This window comes from Morus notabilis, unplaced genomic scaffold, assembly GCF_000414095.1.
Source record: "Morus notabilis unplaced genomic scaffold, ASM41409v2 Scaffold255, whole genome shotgun sequence".
Taxonomy (NCBI): domain Eukaryota; kingdom Viridiplantae; phylum Streptophyta; class Magnoliopsida; order Rosales; family Moraceae; genus Morus; species Morus notabilis.
In genome coordinates this window covers 5,690-26,760 of record NW_010365473.1, presented here as the reverse complement: position 1 = coordinate 26,760, position 21,071 = coordinate 5,690, and the positions used below count along the sequence as shown (strand labels likewise).

At 35.6% G+C, this 21,071-nt stretch overlaps 1 protein-coding gene and 1 long non-coding RNA gene across 3 annotated transcripts; one reads left to right on the top strand and one right to left on the bottom strand.

Moving 5' to 3' along the window:
- The first annotated feature begins 3,429 nt into the window (after nt 1-3,429).
- Nucleotides 3,430-7,748, top strand: LOC21389626 (serine/arginine-rich-splicing factor SR34). 2 transcript variants are annotated; one of them, XR_002903112.1, is made up of 14 exons: nt 3,430-3,517; nt 3,840-3,932; nt 4,305-4,370; nt 4,440-4,514; nt 4,600-4,708; nt 4,787-4,833; nt 5,031-5,088; nt 5,354-5,406; nt 5,510-5,566; nt 5,658-5,773; nt 5,852-5,953; nt 6,332-6,419; nt 6,509-6,997; nt 7,251-7,305. XR_002903112.1 is itself a non-coding variant. In XM_024172264.1 (14 exons), the coding sequence occupies exons 2-14, from the start codon at nt 3,846-3,848 to the stop codon at nt 7,506-7,508; spliced, it is 891 nt and encodes a 296-aa protein (XP_024028032.1). In that variant the 5' UTR covers nt 3,430-3,517; nt 3,840-3,845; the 3' UTR covers nt 7,509-7,748. The 2 variants fall into 2 exon arrangements, 1 of the variants encoding a protein (XP_024028032.1); XM_024172264.1 differs by lacking the exon at nt 6,332-6,419 and adding an exon at nt 7,505-7,748 and having other exon boundaries at nt 6,964-6,997; nt 7,251-7,333.
- Nucleotides 7,749-13,206: 5,458 nt separating this feature from the next.
- Nucleotides 13,207-14,838, bottom strand: LOC112093569. Its single transcript, XR_002903113.1, has 3 exons — nt 14,675-14,838; nt 13,974-14,074; nt 13,207-13,466 (listed from the first exon to the last, which is right to left on the bottom strand). It is a non-coding gene; the product is annotated as an uncharacterized LOC112093569 (long non-coding RNA).
- Nucleotides 14,839-21,071: the final 6,233 nt, after the last annotated feature.

The following is a 21,071-nucleotide window of genomic DNA, read 5'->3' as shown; positions in this document are numbered from 1 at the left end:
CGAGTCCCATGAAAAAATAAATTACAACTCAATCGAATCGAATAAATAAATAATTACAATAATTATATTCTTCCGTTACATCAACGGGTCTTCGATTCTTGAGTTCTTTATTCTTCGGCTTCATTCTTTGTCTTCGGGTTGGATTTCACCTTCCTTGGGGTCTAGAACTTTTCCGGGTCTGTCGGCACGCAATACGAGGGTTTTGAAAACCTTCGTGGCCTTTTGGGATCAAATCCCAAAACTAGGCCGCTAGCCGCGCTGGGCCGCGCGCGCGGCACCGCGCGCTGGGGCGCGCTATGGCCGCGCTGGGGCGCGCGCTTTTGCCGATTTCTGGAAATTTTCTGGGCAGTTTTCTGAGTTTCTTTAAAGGCTTCAAACTTGATCTTCAAGGCCTCCCTTTTGATTCAAAATCAAAAACCCTAATTCTACCCAAAACTTAGAATTACAATAATTCTAATCCCGAATAAAATTACAAATAATTTAATCAATGAATAAATATAACCGATCTATGGAACGATATAATTAACGACCAAATCTACCATCCATACATTCATCAACATGAATAAAAATAAACATCCATAAATGCAAGTGCCTACCCATCACATACATACATAATTAAATATCACATATTTAATATATCAATTCTGATTATCAAATAATCGAAGCATAAATTAATATCGTCTATAGACCGCTCTGTTTTTTCTTTCAACACAGCTAAAAGCATTGTTTCTAAAATTCACAGTACTACCAAACTAAACCTTCGTCTTCTTATTACAAATATATGAGAGAAAATAGATAGGACGTTGAGATTGTTTCTTGTGAGGCGAAGCAGTACGAGAACATTTCATAAATATAATTTTTGTGTGTGTGTATAATATGTTATTAAATACCTTAATATAACTTTGATTCTTTCATAAAAAAAAAATAACTTTGATTCTTTAACGGAACAAATGAAAGTTAAATAATAATAATTTTTATTTAATTAATATATTCCTAAACTAAATAATAGTTATTGGCGTTTAAATCATGTGTTTTTCTTTCTTTATTTTTTATTTGAAATTGTGTGAGTTTATTTGGTTCCTTTACTAACTCTACTGTTTTTAAACTATAAATTAAGGGTTCATTTAGAAAATGTATTTGAACCATGATTTGAATTTTGATTTAAAATTATTTATAAAATAACTATTAGCGAGAATTCTTTTGATTCAAATTCTTTATGAAAAAAAAAATATTGTAGCAAAATCATGTTTTGAGTTTTAAGTATATGTACTAAATAAACCCTAATTGAGTGTTCTTTCTTAAAAAAATATATTGTTAATTTTGTTGTCACATTTATTTTAGTTCTTAAAAATAAATATCACCTGCATGTTAAATAATTTTTTTAATTTAGTAAAATTCATAATCCTCTTATAAAAAACAAAAAAATAAAGCTTACAAATAGTCCTTAAACTTTATTGTAAATTCACTTTAGTTCATAATTTTTAAAATGACATAAACTTAATAATCGATTTGTAAGTTTTTTAGTTTTAATCTTTTTTTCCAATTGAGCGTTAAAAAATAATGAAACATGCACGTCATGCCGACTAGAAATAGTATTTTACTAAAGGTACGTTATGACACGTAAAATGTAAAAAAAAAACGCTAATTGAATGCCATTTATATTTTATTTGTTTTTAATAATAAAAATGGACTAAAACTGAAATAAACTTATAAGTTGAAGATTAAGTTTGATATATTTATTTGTGTTTTATAAGAACTAAAGCTGAATTGTTAGTAAAATTCAAGAACTCTTATAAAAAGTAAAGTTTAAGAACCATTTATGGTATCTTTAATCTTTTAACACATATAAAAGAGCTAAAAGCTTCTCCTTCCCTTTGACGAGTAGTGATATAAGGAGGCTTTATAAGGAGGCTTCTCATTCTTTTGACACATAACATCTTTTTTTTCTTGTTTTTAAACATTTTTCTCATTTCTTTTTTTTTCTATTATTTTTTTTCAAAAATTCTTTTACAGTTTAATTTTTTGTACAATGTGTTTTTTTTAAATATTATTTTCTTGTTTTGCACTTATTAAAATAATTTTTTTAAACATATCCTATTCATTTACAAAAAAAAAAAAAATTGTTTTATGTATTTTTCGAAACATTTTTTCTTCTTTTACAAATGTGTCTATACTTTTTTTAAAGTAATACTTTAATTTTTCATGTATACTTATTTTACGTAAAGTGATCATTGTAATTTTTTTTTTCTAATTATCCCCCTAACACAATTTTGTCTCAAATTTGTTTCTTTTAAGCAATTTTCTCACCCAAATAAAAGCCTCAAACTGCAATTAATTCTACTTCCTCCATGCGATCAATGTTTTGTTTCTGATTTTTTCGTCCTTTTCTTATATTTTTTTCCATTTATTCGTTTTGTAATTTTTCTTTTCATTTGTCTCGACTGAAATAATTTTTCACAAATGCATCCTTATTTAAATAGGAATAGCTAATGTGTCTTCTATTATTTTATAATTTCAACCAAAATAATGCTTATTTTGATCAAAATTAAAAATATTTTTTTATTCTCTAATTTACTCCACTAAAAAGCTCTTAAAGATAATTTAACAAAATTTTAGATCTTCATATCTAAAAGAATGTATAAAACCACTATAAAATAATATTATTGGGACTAAGAAAAAATATTATTTTGACGTGATTATTAATTTATCAATAAATGAATAATTTATTGATTTATTGGTAAATAAATATTTATTAATTTAAGAAGAGTTTTATATTTTAATAATATGTGTCATTTTAGTACATGTATTATTCTTTTGACTAAATTCACGTATGAGTTATAAATAAATTAAAAAAAAGTAGATGTAGTCAAAATTAATATGTTTATATAAAGAATTTTAAAAGTTATCATATATATAATAAATGTTATGTATATGTACATAGAAGTCTAAAAATTAATGTAAGTACATTGTATGTAGAATGGTGATAAATATATTCATAGACATAAAAAAAGTTCTCTGTATGATGAACTCTATATGTTATTTATTATTATTTTTTGTATTTGATTAATTATTAATTTATATTTTTATTGGACTCTAAAAGAATTTTAAAAAAATTATTATTTTATGTATTTAACAAGATTATTAATTTAATATATTGACTCAAATTAGAACTAAAATATTTAATTATTTAATTGAAATTATTAATTTACGGAGCAATTATTGAGGTTTTACTGTACCGGCGCACTTTTTAACTGCATATAACCGAAAAAGAAGGAAAAGAAAAAGGGAAAAAAACGTAAAATTCGTAAACGACTTACCACATTGAAGATAAGTGAAAATAAACGACGTCATTTTGTCTGATGGGCATGTTGTTAGGATATCTCACCCACTAAACGGCAAAAACACATATCGCCTTATAAAATAACGAATCCTACCCACCAAGGAATTCAAAACCCTAAAAAAATTATCGAATCGCTCCCTTTCTGAGCTCTCAGTGCGATCCCCAAATTCGTGGCAGGGAAGTTCTCATTCGCCTTTCTCGAACCCTAGAAACCCCCATGGCTATTCTCTGTTCCTTTTGGTTGCTAAGAAAGTGACACTTTTTGAGTTTTCAATTATATCCATCGCCTTGACGTTGTAAAGTTAACGATTTCAAATTCTTGTTGGATAGACTTTGTTTACCCTCTTGGATTAGTCGATTTGGTTATGGTTCCTAAATTGTGAAAGATTCGAGATTTCTTTCGTTCGAATTTGTTTTATACTGCATATGAGATTTTTTTGGGTTATTTATTGTAAAGTCAAGCGTTTGATTGTCAATTTTGTCTTTCTTTGTTCTTTAGGTAAAAATGAGTAGCCGTGCGAGCAGAACCCTCTACGTTGGGAATCTTCCCGGTGATATTCGTGAGAGGGAAGTGGAAGATTTGTTTTACAAGGTAATCCCATTGTTTTTGTTTGTATTAAGAGTCGATGCGAATATGAAATTCGTTATTCTTTGACTGAGACTATATTTTGTTAATGAGTCGCTGTTATTTTTGATTTGTCAAGAAGATGTATAGTTATAGTCGTAGTTGATAAGAAATTATCACCTCCAGCTTTTTTTTTTTTTCTAATTTAAAAGGCGCATTTTGGCCCTTCTAATGTATCTAATGTACTAAAGGGTTCTTTGTTGGGATGATGTTATCTCTTTTGCGTGCATTTAATGGACTTTTGTTTTATTAAGTATAAGTGCTTTCTTTAATTTGACATTATGACAACGAAGGAGAGTTTTTTTTTTTCCGCCCCTTATTGTAAATTTTACTTTGCAGTATGGACGCATAGTGCATATCGACCTAAAGGTCCCTCCAAGGCCCCCCGGTTACGCGTTTGTTGAGGTTTGTCTTGAACAAACTAAGTTATTTTTGTGCGTCATTTATGTCCTCTTTTACTAGTGTTTGCTACAGTTTGAGGATGCTAGAGATGCTGAAGATGCGATACGTGGTCGTGATGGCTATGATTTTGATGGGCATCGTTTGCGGGTTAGCAACTTCTTTTCTTTTTTGGGTATTTATTTGTGTGGTAATTTTTAGCCTGAATCTAACGCTTCAACTTATTCTTTTACAGGTTGAACTTGCTCATGGTGGGCGTGGACATTCATCCTCTTCAGATCGTTATAGTAGTTACGGTGGTGGTCGGGGTGGACGTGGAGTATCGAGGCGCTCTGATTATCGTGGTTTGTATATTTCCTATAGAAATCATATACATTGTTATGGATACAATGGTTATTAAATTATTCACTTCCTGTTTGCAGTATTGGTCACTGGATTACCCTCGTCAGCTTCATGGCAGGATCTTAAGGTGGGAATTGGTATTTCTTTTTGTTTCTATTTTTGGTTGCAGCCCCCGCTCTCCACCTGTCTTTTTCCCCATTTCACTTCTTACTCTTTTTCATGCATATACGTGGTCCCTCTCTCACTCTCTCACTGCTTGTTTTAGTGGTTTCTTGATGGTGCTTCCACCTTAAGTGAATTAATGTATGGCATATCCTTGTTCAGGATCACATGCGGCGTGCTGGTGATGTTTGTTTCTCTCAAGTCTTCCGTGACGGTAGTGGTAAGATGCACAGAATAAAAAAAAATCAACGACTATAGTATTCTATAATTGTTCTTTAATTTGAAATAGTTGGCTAGTTGAAGGCTTATGTTCTGCAACTATAATCTCATTGTGTGACAAGCTTTGTTTTGTTTTACCATTTTTAGTTTCTAATTGGCACCATCAGGACCTGGTTTCTATGAGCTGGGGTGACATAAAATAAAACTGTTTGAGGTTCAGTTAGTTTTATCTTTTCTTGATCTTTATTTTTTGTTTATATATGTAGGCGGCACTACAGGAATCGTGGACTATACTAATCATGAGGACATGAAGTATGCGGTGAGTCAATGTTCTGTGGGCATATTGGCTATTATAAATGAATTTCGTGGGTTTTAGCAGATTGATGTGCCTGAACTGATGCATGTATCTGAAACTTCTGCAGATTAAAAAGCTTGACGATTCTGAGTTCCGGAATGCATTTTCTCGGGCATATGTTCGTGTATGAATCTTGAATATGTTTTTATGGTTTTGCAAAATGTGTTTCGTCTCTCTTTCTACCTAGCTTTATTTATTCTTTTGTCTCATTACAGGTGAAGGAATATGATTCAAAGCGGGACTCATCAAAGAGTCCTGTTCGTGGTCGATCTCACTCTAGAGATAGGAGTTACAGCCGCAGCCGAAGTTACAGTCGGAGCAGGAGCAGGAGGTATTGCTGTTTTTACTAAAAAAATTTACAAGTTTGTTGGAGGTATTTCTCTATTCTAATATTAGAAATGGAATGCAGCAAGTCTCCAAAAGCCAAATCTTCACGTCGCTCACCTGCTAAATTAGAATCAAGGTCCAGATCTCGCTCACGCTCAGCATCAAGGTCCCGCTCCCCATCAGGGTATGTGTAACAGTATTTGGTATTTTATCTTTTCTGTATATTAATTGTTTGGTATTTATAAAATGCTTGGTGCTTTATCTTCTCTGTTTCATTTGCTTCTATATTTCACTCCAGGGTAATGTTTCTTGGGGATATGTTGTCAATTCTTAGTGTAGTCGCTACTTCATGATTATGTTAGCGGCATTGGATTTTACTCGGAAGACTCTTGTTAGTTCGTTGGAGGCACATGTTTGAGTTCTAGCCTCAATTTATGTTGTCTTGATTTTTTTAATTTTCTTGTTCAGCAACTGGGATTGCGGAGAGAGAATATATTTGGTAGACGTGATTTTTTTTTTCCTGCTCTTTGTTGTGTGAAATTACCTCTTTTTGTTGTTCTAGATTTGGATTTATGCAGCGAACTGGGGATTGGATATTAGGATCTTGATTGGATTTGGTTCAATTGCTTGCAACTCTTTTGGTTGTGGAGGTATGCTGTTTCTTAGATAGGCAATTTAGCAGCCTTCATGGTTCCTATGTTCTAATGCTTTTAGCATTGCGAATGTCCATGGGTGCTAGATTGGGAACAAAGGAGGTCATGGATTGCGATAGTAGAGCTGGATAACTGTGTACTAAGTGCCATTGGGATTTGGAAGTCACCATCATGCAGTAGAGACATTTCCTTGTGATTTCCTGCTGCGACACTTGCCAAAGCTAATAGGGTGACACTTTCTGGATTCCCTGGATTACGGTGGTACAGTAGGGAAGAATGCTCCTCTCTTCCTCTCCTGTCCACAAGTGTCTTAAAAAAAATTGAAAAAAAAATCATGCTTCTTTGTTAAAATTTATTCTCTGTGATTTAGGACGTCTAGGTGGGAATAGATTTTCTTTTTGAACTGCTAAACTTTTATGTCTGTCTTTTTATCATATTGGTTCTGGTATCTCTGACGTGGAAGAGGCATCAAGGATCTTGGATCAAATTTGGTAAAAGGAACATGTGGAATTTAAATTGGTTGTTTCTGGAACTTTTGCAGATCCCGATCAAGATCTAGGTCTCCATTACCTGCAGTAAGTGATTTATTGTTTTGCTATTCAGAAAAAAACGTCATTCTTTTGGCTTCCCTTCTTGGGCTGCCGTTTTTTATTTTACATATCAATGTAAGGACTAGTTTTCTTTTCTAGTTGAGCAGCCAGCCAGTGTTTTATCTTTTTTATTATATAGTGATATCTTAGTAGCTTCTCTAGATTAAATTCATATCTATTTTTGGTATTTTTTTATGGTTTTTCCCCTACTTACCACAGTGGCATTATTATATACCAGAAACATACAAGTAAAAGCCCTAAAAAGCGCAGCGTCAGCAAAAGTCCTAGCAGGAGCAGGAGCAGGAGCAAGAGCTTATCCCGGTCTCATTCTTGAGCTTTGCATTCTTTCCAGATTATTGTCTAGTTGTTTTTGTCCATATATTGGCATATTCTATATATTAATGTTGCTTTTTTTCCTTTTTTTTTTTTTTTTTTGGTTGCTAATTTATATGTTTCATTGCCTTCTTTCCTGATTACATTTTTGTTTGACAGGTGAGTGAAATCTTATCGTGGCTTACCTCCAATTCTGAAGCTTTCTTTGGCAAGCTATCAGTGGCTAAGAAGTTCAACTGGGGAGCCATTTAATATCAGACTTGTTAGGATTAAGTGTTTGTGGATGGATTTTAAACGTCAATTAGTTCCCTTTTAATTTTCTTGGGATTCTTGATGAACTTAAACATATAAAGTTTACTCTATTTGCACTATGAAATATGAATTATGATTTGCGTTTACAATCGATGAAGGTTTTATTTTTTTATTTTTTTATTTTTCTTTTAACCATTTTATAACATCAAAACGTTGGATACACAAATCCAATACCTTTTCTCAGTCAACATTTGATTGACCTTAAAATTTTCAAAATACCCTTGAAAAGAAAATTTGGGGACTGACAAGACTACTTGGTTTCTGGTAAGCTAATTAGTAAGGACAAGCCTTTGGTGTTTTTTGGTAAAGGATTGGAGAGTCGTGCTGAATCTATGGCTGATTTCCTTGGCACGAGTCGTGGTCAGCTGCCTTTTTCCTATCTTGGACTGCCTATTTTTAGAGGTATATTGAAAAATTCTCATCTTAGACCTATTGTTGATAAGCTTGTTGCCAAGCTTTCTTCTTGAAAGGGAAAACTTCTTTTGCCGGTAGAGTTGAGCTTGTAAGGAGTTCAATTTCTAGTATGCTTGTTCATTCTTTTTCGATTTATAAATGGCCATTTTCTCTTATAGCTATGTTGGAACTTGGAATGAAAAATTTTATATGGACAGGAGATGTGGATAAAAAAAGCTTGTTTCTGTGGTTTGGAAAAGTGTCTGTTTTCCTTTTGAGGAGGGGGTTTGGGAGTCAGAAATCTGAGGACTTAATAATTTGTCCCTTCTTAAGAAGCTTGCTTGGAATATGATTCATGAAGATGGAGATGGATATGCTTTTTTAAGATGTAGACATTTTAGACAGATTGGAGCCATATTTTTTCTATCCCAAGTCTTTTTTGGCCAGGTATAAGGAGCTTGGTTGGTTCTCTTATTTTGACTCTCGGCGGCTCATTGGTAGATCTATGCTTTCTTTTTGGTTTAATAATTGGTGTGGTGTTGTTCTAGCTGATGCTGTGAGAATTCTAGCACATCTTTAAGGCTTCTCTTAAGGCCGTGGTGAGTCATTTCGTGGTGGATGCTAGGTGGAATATTCCTGATTTATTTCGTGGTGGATGCTAGGTGGAATATTCCTGATTTTTTCAAGGTTGCTTATCCGGATTTTTGGAGTATGATTGATAAGGCTGTTATTCTCATTGATTCGGAGGATGATCTGATTTGGTCTCGTTCTAGGTCCGGTGGTTGTTATGCTAAGAATGCATATGAAGTTTCTTGTGCTAGGGTTACTCCCACTAGTTGGGGTTGTAAAATAGGGCACATTTTATTCTCTATATTTTTCTTTTCTTGTTTGGAGGCTATTTTATGAAAAGCTTTCTGTGGACGTCACTCTCGAGATTCTTGGTATGCAGCTTGTTTCCTCTTGTAGTTTTTGGGGGAGCACTGAAGAATCTGTTACCCATCTCTTATTGGAATGTCCCTACTCTTGGTCTTTGGGACTGGATTATGTTGCTTTTTCACCGTAAAGTTTCTTGTAATTGTAGCATTGGTGATTTTTGGTATCCTGTCTTTAGAGTTAATTTTAGTCCTATGATCAAAAATCTTTGGATACTTGGTTTTAAGGCGAGTTGTTGGTTTATTTGGGATCATATGACCAAGGTGCGTTTGAAGGAGCTAGTTTGCTGCTTTGCACATACATATTTAGTTACCATCATGTCCAAGATGTTCAAGTTGGGTTATTTGTACAGCTCTGCTTCCGAGCTTCGTATTTTTAACAAGTTACGTATTTTTGTCATAATGTGCCTAGAAGTCCTAAAATTATTCTTGGATTCTTTCTCCTGGGTGGGTGAAAGTTAACACTAATAGTTCGGTTAAAGGAGGTCCTGGCCCAATTGTTTGTGGGGGTATTTTCAGAAATGCTAGGGGGTATGTTTGTGGTTGTTTCAGTATCTTTCTTTTGGAAGGTTTTGCTTTAGAAACTGAATTATGGTTCGTGTTTAATGCCGTTTCTATTACTTATAAGAATGGCTTGAGAGTGATTCTTCTTTAATCATTTCTCTTTTGATTTCTAAGTCATTGCAGGTTCCTTGGCGATTTTGTAATAACTCAAGGGTACTTTATTTGTCCATGAAGATAGATTTTCGTTTTTTTTATATGTATCGTGAAGTTAATTGACGTGTTGAGCTAATTTTGAGATTATTAATTGTAATAGGATGTGGTATTCTCATTCACAGTCCTTAAGTTTTATGTGTACATGGATTATATATAGGTTTTCTATTTTACTTGTTTTTTTAAGTGATTCTAGTTTGTTATTTTTCTTTTCACTAATAATATGAGTCTTAATTGAGGCGGTATTCATTCAAAATTTTTTTTGAGAAATGAGAAAAAATTGTTTATTTATCCTTTTATTTTATTTTTTAAGTGTATTTTGGATATTTTTAATGTCAAATTCAAGTGTTAATCAAGAACAATGTGTTTAATCAAGAACAGTGTGTGTGTGTGTGTGTGTGTGTGTATATATATATATATATATATATATATATTTTGTTGAGGAAAGAAGAATGTATAAATTTATGTATTAAATGTGATCAATAATTTGATGGTATTAAAATATGGAATTGACTCTTGTGTCTCCTTATTCTCGTTTTTTTTTTTTTTTTATGTATCTCTAATGGTATTATGACACGCTAATTAAATTTTCTTCTCACATTAATTAAAAAGTCGTGACGGTTAAAATAATTTTAATTAACGTGATATGATGTTATTGAGAGGATAAAAAAAATACATACTAACGGGACATATGAGTTCAATCTTAAAAATGTAAGGTGTACTTTTTAGATGAATGTAATATAAAAAGGTTAATGTACTTTGTTAATATGCTCCTCATGGGAATCTTAGGTTGCCATATCTTTAAACCACCTAAAGTGGACTTCAGAATAAGAAACCATCCAAACATCAGCAATATTGCTTTTACTTGAGCGTTGAAATGCAACCTTATGAGTCACTCTATTACCCAAGTAATTTCTGATCTCACGTAAAGCCAGATGTTATTTAAAAAAAAAAAAAAACCCCGAGTTATCCCTAGAAAGCATATAATCTGTTTCTTTTCCGAAACGCGATCAAACCTTTCATATGGTGAATGCCAACAAGAAATGAGATATGTTTTCCCTGAAAAATAAAATGGAAATGCAAAGGTCTATGACTTCTGCTCTAATGGGAAATATAAAGATTCATGTTTTTTTTTTTTAAACACTATATATGATTTCTGCTCTAGTTTTTCCTTTTTATATATTATATTAAGTATGAAAGAGGGCAAAAAACCCGAAAGAGTGAGTTAAAAAGAGCATATTCCCTAATTTTCTCAAATAAAATGCTGCCATTCAATTCAGAAAATGTCTCAATCTGCCTTGTTGTCAAGTTTGGTGGGCAATTTATGTGGATCCTATTTAACACACTTGTAGTTGTCAACAAGCTCAAATATCTTGGGGATGAAGAGAGAGAGAGAGAGACGTAGCCAAAATTGAAAGAAAGGACAATGATTATCCCAAAGGGACAGAGGCGATAAGAGATGCCAATGAATCGCCGACATCAACTAGTGATGTCCAACTGATTGTGACTCCTTTGTGTGGCCATAATATCGTTTAAGGCCGCTCCTTATGCATCTAGGGAAAAAGATTACCTGTCTTCTTGCCTTGTGCCTTGTGGTCTCAATTAAAACCGCTGGATTTCGATATTTGGGGTCGCAAAATCACTCTTGATGCAGTGTTATTTTTAGTGTTGAACTTGATATTTAGTTATTATTAGTTGATGTGTCGATTTTTTCATTTGATAATTATAGCATGTTATTTTGTTAATTTTAAATTATTTTAAAATTCAAAATTATTTTTACAGCTTGAAAGCTTAAAAAATCATGACAAAACATAGATATAAACTTGAAATAATAATAAAATAAAACATATCAAATATGTTTTTTCATATTTTTATTGTGTCAAATATAACATTTGCATGAAAGAGATGTCAAAACCCTAGTTTTGGAATAGAGAGGAAATGAGAGAGAGAAAAGAAGTCTGAGTGTTGCTCAGAGTTCCGGCACTGCCTCAGGGCGTGTCGCCAGACTCTAACCTTGAAAATTGGTCGTTGGGCTCGTCTCGTGGAGGACTCTTCTATTGTGTGGGTAATGTGTTGTGGGATGGCTTGATTAGGGTAGAGTAGACATGGTTTGGAAGTTGAAAACCAGATGTTGAGGAGGTGTTTTCCAAGACCCGCAATGTTAGGTGAGTCCTTTTTGGAGGCTCTTTCCTGGCGGTGGTATGCTTCCTTTGGTAAGAGTGGTGTCATCTTTAGAGGATGGCAGCATGGCGAGTGTTCCCTGTTGTTTAACGGTCTCTATTCGACTACGCTGCTTATCTTTCAAAGCCTTCTTCCTTCCACATAGTCCTCTCACCGGCTGCGCCATCATCGGAGGCTTGCGCCATCATCGGAGGCTTGCGCCAGTGATGTTTTGGGTTTTCTTTTTGCTTTGGTGTGTGATTTAGTTTATAATAAAGGAGTGGCAACATTGGTTTCGCCTTTTTTTGAGTGTTGTTTTGTAATAACGGATGTGGTTTTCTCACCTTATAGTTTAGTTTGTGTGTCTTATTTGATTGAGTTAATTTTTGACGGTGTATGTGACGATGTTCATTTAGAGATCTTTATATGCCATGTTGATTATGTCCCCTTTCATTGGGGTTTAGTCCGAGTCTTTAGAATGTCAATAAACAGTTGAGGTCATCTCTAAATAACCGAAAATTACAATATAGACATTAAATTGACAGGAAAAAAGATTACACAAATTGGGAAAGTCTGAATAAAACGGGAAAAAATAAAGAGGAATTAGGTTAACGAAATCAATCAATCTTTTCCGGTTCCGGCATCAAAGAGTAGAGAATTCTTACGGTATTCACGAATATGAAAAGAATCATAGAATTTACAAACAAACTAACAAAATAAGAACAGAAAAAGAATGAAAAATTCACAAAGAACAATGAAAATTTAGCCAATGCACATTACAACCATGGACAATTAAATTACAACAGAGAAATTCAAATTATTCGAAAATAAATCATTTTGTAGAGTTCAAAGAAACGCTGAACAAAGAAAAAAAAGTGGAAAAAGAAGAAGAATCAGATGAACGAAGATCAATTATATCTCCACCATAATCACAATTGAAATTGATCAGGAATATCGCAAAGATTGAAGAATTATGAAAGGTTGTGAGATTTAGAAAATTATGAGAAAAGAAAATAGGAAGGAAATAATAGTGACGTTGGGGTGTATTCTTTCCTATTTATTTTTCAGCTTGTCCATTTTAGTTATTTTACTAATTTAGAGGTGCATTTATACTTTTTTGGAATGTGAATATTGTGACGTCTCCCGCCTTAGCAGCGGTCGCCAACCTTAAACTACTACTATTAGGCATAGTTATAGACTAATATATTACTTGTTATTAGACTATCGCCTCTTTAATTTACATTTCTGTACGAGTGTATATTTTTTTTCTTTAACCCTCAAATTCTTAACATGTTCTTAGCATGTTCTTTTGTTATACAACAACTTATCCTTGCTAATACTTTAAGAAATCGGATATGGAACAGGTCCCCGAAACTTATCTTAACTTATTACAGTCTATTGTTCTTTACTAAGACAATGACCGTAACATCTTTTCCTTAAAACTGAAACATATAAACTTGATTCTATATTACATTACTCTGCAGTGGAATTTAATTTCTAAGCGAGCATAGTCGAAACCATTCTCGTGTACCCATGACATTTCCGCCACCCTTGCCTCTGCCGGTCCATCAAGCAAAATCACTTTATGGTTGGCTGCTTACCTTTGTTACCTGCACACGAGTAAACTGATGAGCTAACGCTTAGCAAGTATAAATATGCACACATCATAAACTAGAAAAGAATTTCATTAAGAGTTATGATGCAAATATGCTCATGTGAAACATGCTTTCTGTCTTTTTGTTCTTACTACTGTGGGCCTGGGCCCCTGCTTACTGTCTTGTTACCGTGGGCCTTGATATAGTCGAAATCTCTACTCTTTGAGATTTCCTCCCTTGGGAGGCCGACGACCCGTCAGTCTCTTTACATTACTGAACTTTGAGTTTTTCATTTCAAAGTGTTAAAAACTTTACTGAATGATATGCAACATTTCTCTACGTGCATATGCTAACATAAAATGCATAATACTACTTGCATACTTTAACTGTGCATAAGGGTAGTCATATGTCGCCCTTCTGCAATCTAGGGCACTGAGCCCTCCAAACACGTATAATCACATATAATCACATAGACTTAGGAACATAAGTAAATTCATAGTTCTAAGTTTAACTATAGCTTACTTGAATCCAGACAAACATATATGTCTATACTTCCAAATAATCCGCTAGGATTCCCGCTTGCTAGAAGTTCTTTCTTGTTGTGTCGACTCTCGTGCCAAAACCTGTTTCATGGAAATAGGTATAAATTTCCTATTCCAAATCACAATTCTTCATACTTAGATTCTTAAATCTAATTTCAAACTCGTTTCTGAACCCTTTTTCCCCTCTAAGCCGAATCCTAGTTTAAGTGGTAAATTACACATATTTGTGTATCTTGGTTTCTGAATCTTAATCTGTTCATTTCTGAGCTTTAAAAATGTTATTCATTCTCTAGAATCAATTCCTAACTCATTGCTTACTAACTAACTTTTAGGAAATTTTGGCAGAGTTTCGCCTTATTTTTCTCGTTTCCCGAGTTTTCAATAACTCGTTCTACTTCTGATTTCGGTACCTGGAGTCAAGATTTACATTCCTGAACACAGATTCTAACATAAAATTGAACAAAACATATGTTCTTTCTTAATCTAGGCTCACGGATTTTCAATAGAAATCCACCAAAACTTCATTCAATCGTCTTAATACTTACACAGTTAAACTCTTATTACAATGCTTTATAAAACCTCAGTTTCAATTTTTACTTTAACGGAAGTTTTTCTGAGATGGGTTACTATTCATCCAAATCAAGAAAACATAGAATTCTTATGAAAACTTTGAAATCTTACCTCCAGAAGTTGAGGTTTTTTTGCTAGAACGCCTCAGGTTACGTTTCTACCAGACTGAACGAAAGAAATCTCAATGAAAATGCTTGATTTTCCTTCCTCTGTCTCTCTCTAGCAACTCTCTTTTTTTTTTTCTTTCTTCGTAACTTCCTCACGTCTCTCTCTCTTTTTTTTTTCCTCTACTATACTTCACGTGAAGTATGTAATAACCTTTTCTTTTATTTTTCCACGTGAGTCATCCGTCATGCCGTGAGTCATCCTTCACTTAAGCTTATGTAATGACAAATGGTTTTTTTGCATGTGAGATTCCACCTCACGGTAACTATCATTTTCACTTTTTTTTTTACACGTACTTAGATAATCTAATATATATATACTATAATTTAATATATATATATTATAACTTTGTTCAAACTACTTTTATTCTTTACTATATCCAAGATACGTGTTAGCAAATGAGTGAGTTCTATACTCTTTAAATTTTTCTTGTCGAGACCTAACTCTCTGTTTCTCAAAACGAGTCTCTTTCCGGTACTAATAATTTCACAATCAGTACAGGTTCTATACTAATTTTCTGGACTGTCGAGTACCCTGGGACAAACTTCTCATGTTCAACCCAATTCTCTTGGGTATCTCAATAGTTAATTTCTTTTTCTGAAATTTTCATTTTAATCGATTCAGAATTGTCCAAAACGCGTACCCTCGCGGTACTCATTTTTTTAGCAGTTTCACACTTTAACTGGCTCGGAAAAATTCTGTTTCAGGAACCTTTATTATTTTCCTTACTTCTAATATTTCTACTCTTTTTCTAACTAGTCATTTGGTCACATACCAAATATTTTAGTTTTTCATAACTAAAATATACCCGCTCAAATTTTTAACTTTTAACTAATATTTTACTATTCATAACTGATATTTACGAATTTTCTTTGTAAAAATATTTGTATTATAACTTTACATATTTCAGAAAATTTTACCCCGTACATAAAGTTTCTACGCAACATTTTCTTAATTACATCAAAATTCTACTACTTACTATTCCGAAAAGGATTTCGGTCAAATACCGGACTGTCTGGATTAGACCTAAATCTTTCTCGGTCATTACATTCACCCCTCCTTAGGAAATTTTCATCTAAAAAATTAGAACAAGTGGGGGTATTTCTGTCTAATTTCTTCTTCTACTTCCCAAGTGGCTTCTACAACACTGATTTTTACCATTGGGATACTACGACTTCTGAGTTTCTTTTCCTCTCTTGCCAAAATCTGAATTGGTTGCTCCTCATAGGACAAATCTTCGTGAACCTGAATAGGTTCATACTGTAACACGTGCGATGGATCCGAGATATACTTCCAGAGCATTGGTACATGAAACACACTATGCACTGAAGCCAAATCTGGCGGTAGAGCTAGTAGGTAAGCTACCTTTCCTATTCTTTCAATGATCTCGAAAGGTCCTATGTACCGTGGGCTCAGCTTGCCTTTCTTCACAAAACGCATCACACCCTTCATCGGTGCAACCTTCAGGAATACGGAGTCTCCTACCGAAAATTCCAAGGGTCTCCGGCGTTTATCTGCATAACTTTTCTGCCGGCTCTGAGCCATCTCTAATCTTCTGCGGATCTTTTGCACTGTCTCAATGGCCTCTAGAACGAATTCTGTCTTGGGAAGCTGCTTTTCCCGAGTGTCATACCAATGAACTGGGGATCTACATTTCCTTCCGTAAAGTGCTTCAACGGAGCCATGCCGATGGAAGCTTGATAACTGTTATTATACGAGAATTCGATCAATGGCAACTTCATACTCCATGCGCCCTTGAAATTTACAGCGCAAGCGCAAAGCATATCCTCTAGGGTCTGAATTGTTCTATCTGATTGTCCATCTGTCTGGAGATGAAACACTGTGCTATAGCGTAATTCTGACCCCATCGCTTCCTGAACACTTCTCCAAAAATTGGAGGTAAATCAGCTGTCTCTGTCCGATACTATACTAACTGGTACTTCATGTAACTTTACTACCTTAGCCACATATAACTCGGCTAATTTCTCTAAGGAGTACGTTATCTTGATCGGGATGAAATGCGCTGATTTCGTTAACCGATCCACTATTACCCAAATGGCATCATATCCTTCACTCGTTCTCGGAAGTCCGGTCACAAAATCCATGGTTAAGTGTTCCCACTTCCATTCTGGGATCTCTAGTGGCTGTAAGCTTCCAGCTGGTATCTGATGTTCTGCTTTGACCTTCTGGCATGTCAAGCAATGACTAACATAGTCAACTATGTCGTTCTTCATTCGCCTCCACCAAAAATGTTGTTTCAAGTCTTGATACATCTTGGTGGCACCTGGGTGTACGGAATATGGCGTGCTGTGTGCTTCTGCTAAGATCTGCTTCTTGATCCCTTCTTGATCTAGTACATAAATTCTTCTTTGGTACAGGAGAATTCCATCTTCTAAAAGATTGAAGTTTGTCTTTGCATTTTCTACCATCTCCTTCCTGTATCTATCCATAATTGGATCACTCTTTTGAGCTTTTCGTATCTCGTCTTGTAGCACGGGCTGCAGTCTCAGAGAAGCTAACTTACTGGAGATTAATTCAAGATCTAGAAGATTAATCTCCTGTCGAAGTTACTTCGGCAACAATTCGGTCTCCACTGGAGTCCGCATTGCTGGATTTCTACTCAAAGCGTTTGCTACACGATTGACTTTACCTGGAAGATAAAGGATTTCACAATCATAGTCCTTCACGAGTTCAAGCCATCGCCTCTACCTCATATTAAGCTCCTTCTGTGTGAAGAAGTACTTTAGACTCTGGTGGTCCGTATAAATTTGGCATTGAGCTCCATACAAATAATGCCGCCATAACTTGAGCGCAAAGACTACCGCGGCTAACTTGAGATCATGCGTTGGGTAATTACGCTCGTGATCCTTCAGTTGTCGAGATGCATAAGCAATGACCTTGCCATTTTGCATCAACACGGCTCCTAGTCCTGTTTTTGAGGCATCACTGTAGATGTCAAATTTTTCTCCCTCTTCTGGAATCATGAGTACTGGAGCGCTAGTTAATCTTCTTTTGATCTCCCTAAAACTCTGTTCACATTTATTTGTCCACTCATACTTCTTATCTTTCCTGGTTAATGTGGTGAGAGGGGCTGCAAGACGAGCAAATCCCTCTACAAACCTCCTGTAATACCCTGCCAATCCTAAGAAACTTCAAATTTCCGTAACACTCTTCAGAATTGGCCACTTCTCAACCACTTCAACCTTTGTTGGATCCACGGTGATTCCTTCCTTAGATATCACATGATCGAGGAATTGGACTTTATCTAACCAAAACTCACACTTAGAAAACTTCGCATACAGCTGATGTTTCCTTAACGTGTGCAACGTAATCCTCAAATGCTCTGCAGGCTCTTATGGACCTCGAGAGTATATAAGGATGTCATCGATGAACACAATAACAAACTTATCCAAGTATGCTCTAAAAACTCTGTTCATAAGGTCCATAAACGCTGCTGGGGCATTTGTAAGTCCAAATGGCATTACTAGGAATTCGTAGTGTCCATACCGAGTTCTAAATGCCGTCCTAAAATGACTTCTTCTCTAATCTTAAGTTGATGATACCCCGATCGAAGATTGATCTTCGAAAATGTGGTAGCTCCCTTCAACTGGTCGAACAAGTCATCAATTCGTGGCAGTGGATACTTGTTCTTGATGGTGACTTTGTTGAGCTCTCTATAGTCTATGCACATCCGAAGCGTGCCATCCTTCTTTTTAACAAAGACAACCGGAGCTCCCGATGGCGAGAAACTCAGTCTGATAAAGCCTTTATCTAGTAACTCATGAAGTTGAATCCGCAGCTCTTTTAGTTCTGCTGGAGCCATCCTATACGGTGCTTTGGATATTGGTGCGGTGCTTGGGAGAAGCTCTATCTCAAAAGCGATTTCCCGATCTGGAGGAAGTCTAGGTAGTTCCTCTAGAAAGACGTCTAGGAACTCCTTTACTATGGGAACGTCTTTTGGCTGAAGCGTCCCTTCCTGGTTTCTATCCACCACATACGCCAAATATCTGGTGCATCCGCTGGACATCAATCGTCGGGCTTCTAGGGAACTAATAATGCGGTTGGGTGTCCCTGATGTGGAACCCATATACTTAAACATATGTTCTCATTCTGACTGAAAAACTACTTTTTTCCTTCTACAGTCTATTGTAGCATTATACTTTCGTAGAAAATCCATTCCTAGGATCACATCATAATCTACTAAATCCAGTATAACTAGGTTTGCACTTAGTTCTCTTCCTACTATCTCTACTGGTACATGACCTAACCAGTGACTAGACAACAACACATCACCTGATGGTAGTGCTGTTTTAAAGTCTTGGCCTATCCTCTCTTGAGGATGTAGTATTCGTTTAACAAGCTCTACTGATGCAAATGTATGTGTGGCTCCTGAATCAAAAAATGCTCGTGCAGGAACATGGGTAAGAGTAAGCTGACCTGTCACTACATTGGACGTGCTTGCCTCAGCTTCCTCCTTGGTGTATGTCATTAGTTGAGCATTGGTTTGTGGAGAAGCTTCTGATCTGTTCGGCTGAGGGTTTGGGAATACCCTCTGCGCTTGCATGGCATGAAATTGTGGAACTTGTGGCCTTTGTGGTGTCGTTCTAGGAGATCTTACTTTGAATGGACACTGCTTTGCATAATGCCCCTTGTGTCAACACGTATAGCACACATCCGTGCCGGCTTTACATTCTCCAGAGTGTTTCCTTCCACACGTCTGGCAAACAGGAACACTGGGACTGGTATACTAAGCCTGCTTCTGTTGAAAATTTTGCTGACTCTGATTGTGATTTTCGCTAAAATTACTCTTTCTCTTATTGGAGTTTTGTTGGCTCCCCTGTCCAAGTTTTGATCCCTGGTCACTCCGGTTTCCCTGACTTTGCGGATTAGCACCGGGGCTTTGCTTAGTAGGTGTCTGTTCCTTCTCTCTTTGCTTCTTTTTATCATCCCACATTTTAGCCCGTTCCTCTCTAGATTTGGCAATATTATGCTCCGTACGTATTGCATGGTTCAACAAATTGGCTACCGTGGTTGGTGGATACTCCCTACTTTCCACAACGGTGGCTATATCTCATCGGAGCATATTAACCATCCTCCTAACCTTTTCTTCCTCTGTTGGAACCAACTGAGGACATTGTCGTGCTAACTGATCAAATCATCGGCATGCCTCAACAACTGTCATGTCGCCCTGTTTAAAATTGTTGAACTCATTCTGCTGAGTCTTCAGGGCTTCTAAGTTGTAATACTTACGGTTAAATTCCCACAAGAATTCATCCCATAACATATGTCTGACATTCCTTCTAGTGCACACCGATTTCCACCAATAGCGGGCATTTTTCTTCAACATAAAGGCGGCGCATTGTATCTTTTCCCTGTCGGTGAGTTCCATAAACTCAAACACCGTCTGAATGGATGTTAACCATTCATCAGCTTCTAGTGGATCCCTTGACCCATCAAACTCTGGAGGTGACATTTTCTTAAACCTCACATACAATGATTCCCTTGGGACAATTTCTCGGTGTTCCATCTCACCCCTTACTGGCTCTTGGGGTTCAACCCTCTCTGGGGGTTGCTCAGGTTGAACGGCTGGTGCTGGCACCACCTGTGGAGGGGGTACTCCTTCAACCTGCTGACCCTGAATCAACTGGGTAAGCAACTCTCTTAACTGTCCGCTTTCTTCAGCTTGGGCTGCTATTTGCCCCTTAAGACCTGCTACTTCTACAGCTAGGTCTGGTGTTGGAGGATTCTGTTCTGCCTGTGTTCTATTTGAGTGTGTACGAACCATGTTGCCGTGTTTCTAACAATTAAAAGAGTAACATCGTTAGTCTAAGTGCAACAAGAACTGCTTCAAGAATTTCTTGACTAGCTATACTTTTAACTATCATTTATTCTCATAACAACTAGCAAAACATACATTCTATACATTCCTCTACTATGCATGTCCCATTTCATACATATCACATCATATATAAAACGTCACAAAAGTTAAGGCTTTTAAGCCCTTCAGTCAATTCTATTATGCATGTTCCATTTCATAAACTAATTTACCTGGACTGTGCAGAAGCATAGGTGCAAGATTGTCATGGCAGGTGTAGGAACGCCGCTCTGAAACCAACTGTGACGCCTCCCGCCCTAGCAGCGGGTCGCCAACCTTAAACTACTACTATTAGGCAGAGTTATAGACTAATCTATTACTTGTTATTAGACTATCGCCTCTTTAATTTACATTTCTGTACGAGTTTTTTTTTTCTTTAACCCTCAGGTTCTTAACATGTTCTTAGCATGTTCTTTTGTTATACAACAACTTATCCTTGCTAATACTTTAAGAAATCGGATATGGAAC

What these genes read in the sequence shown, in the direction of transcription:
- LOC21389626 (XM_024172264.1), top strand. Translation starts at nt 3,846, where the DNA reads ATGAGTAGCCGTGCGAGCAGAACCCTCTACGTTGGGAATCTTCCCGGT. An exon ending in AGTCTTCCGTGACGGTAGTG is followed by an intron (nt 5,089 to 5,353) that starts GTAAGATGCACA and finishes TTATATATGTAG; the next exon opens with GCGGCACTACAGGAATCGTG. An exon ending in ATGAGGACATGAAGTATGCG is followed by an intron (nt 5,407 to 5,509) that starts GTGAGTCAATGT and finishes AAACTTCTGCAG; the next exon opens with ATTAAAAAGCTTGACGATTC.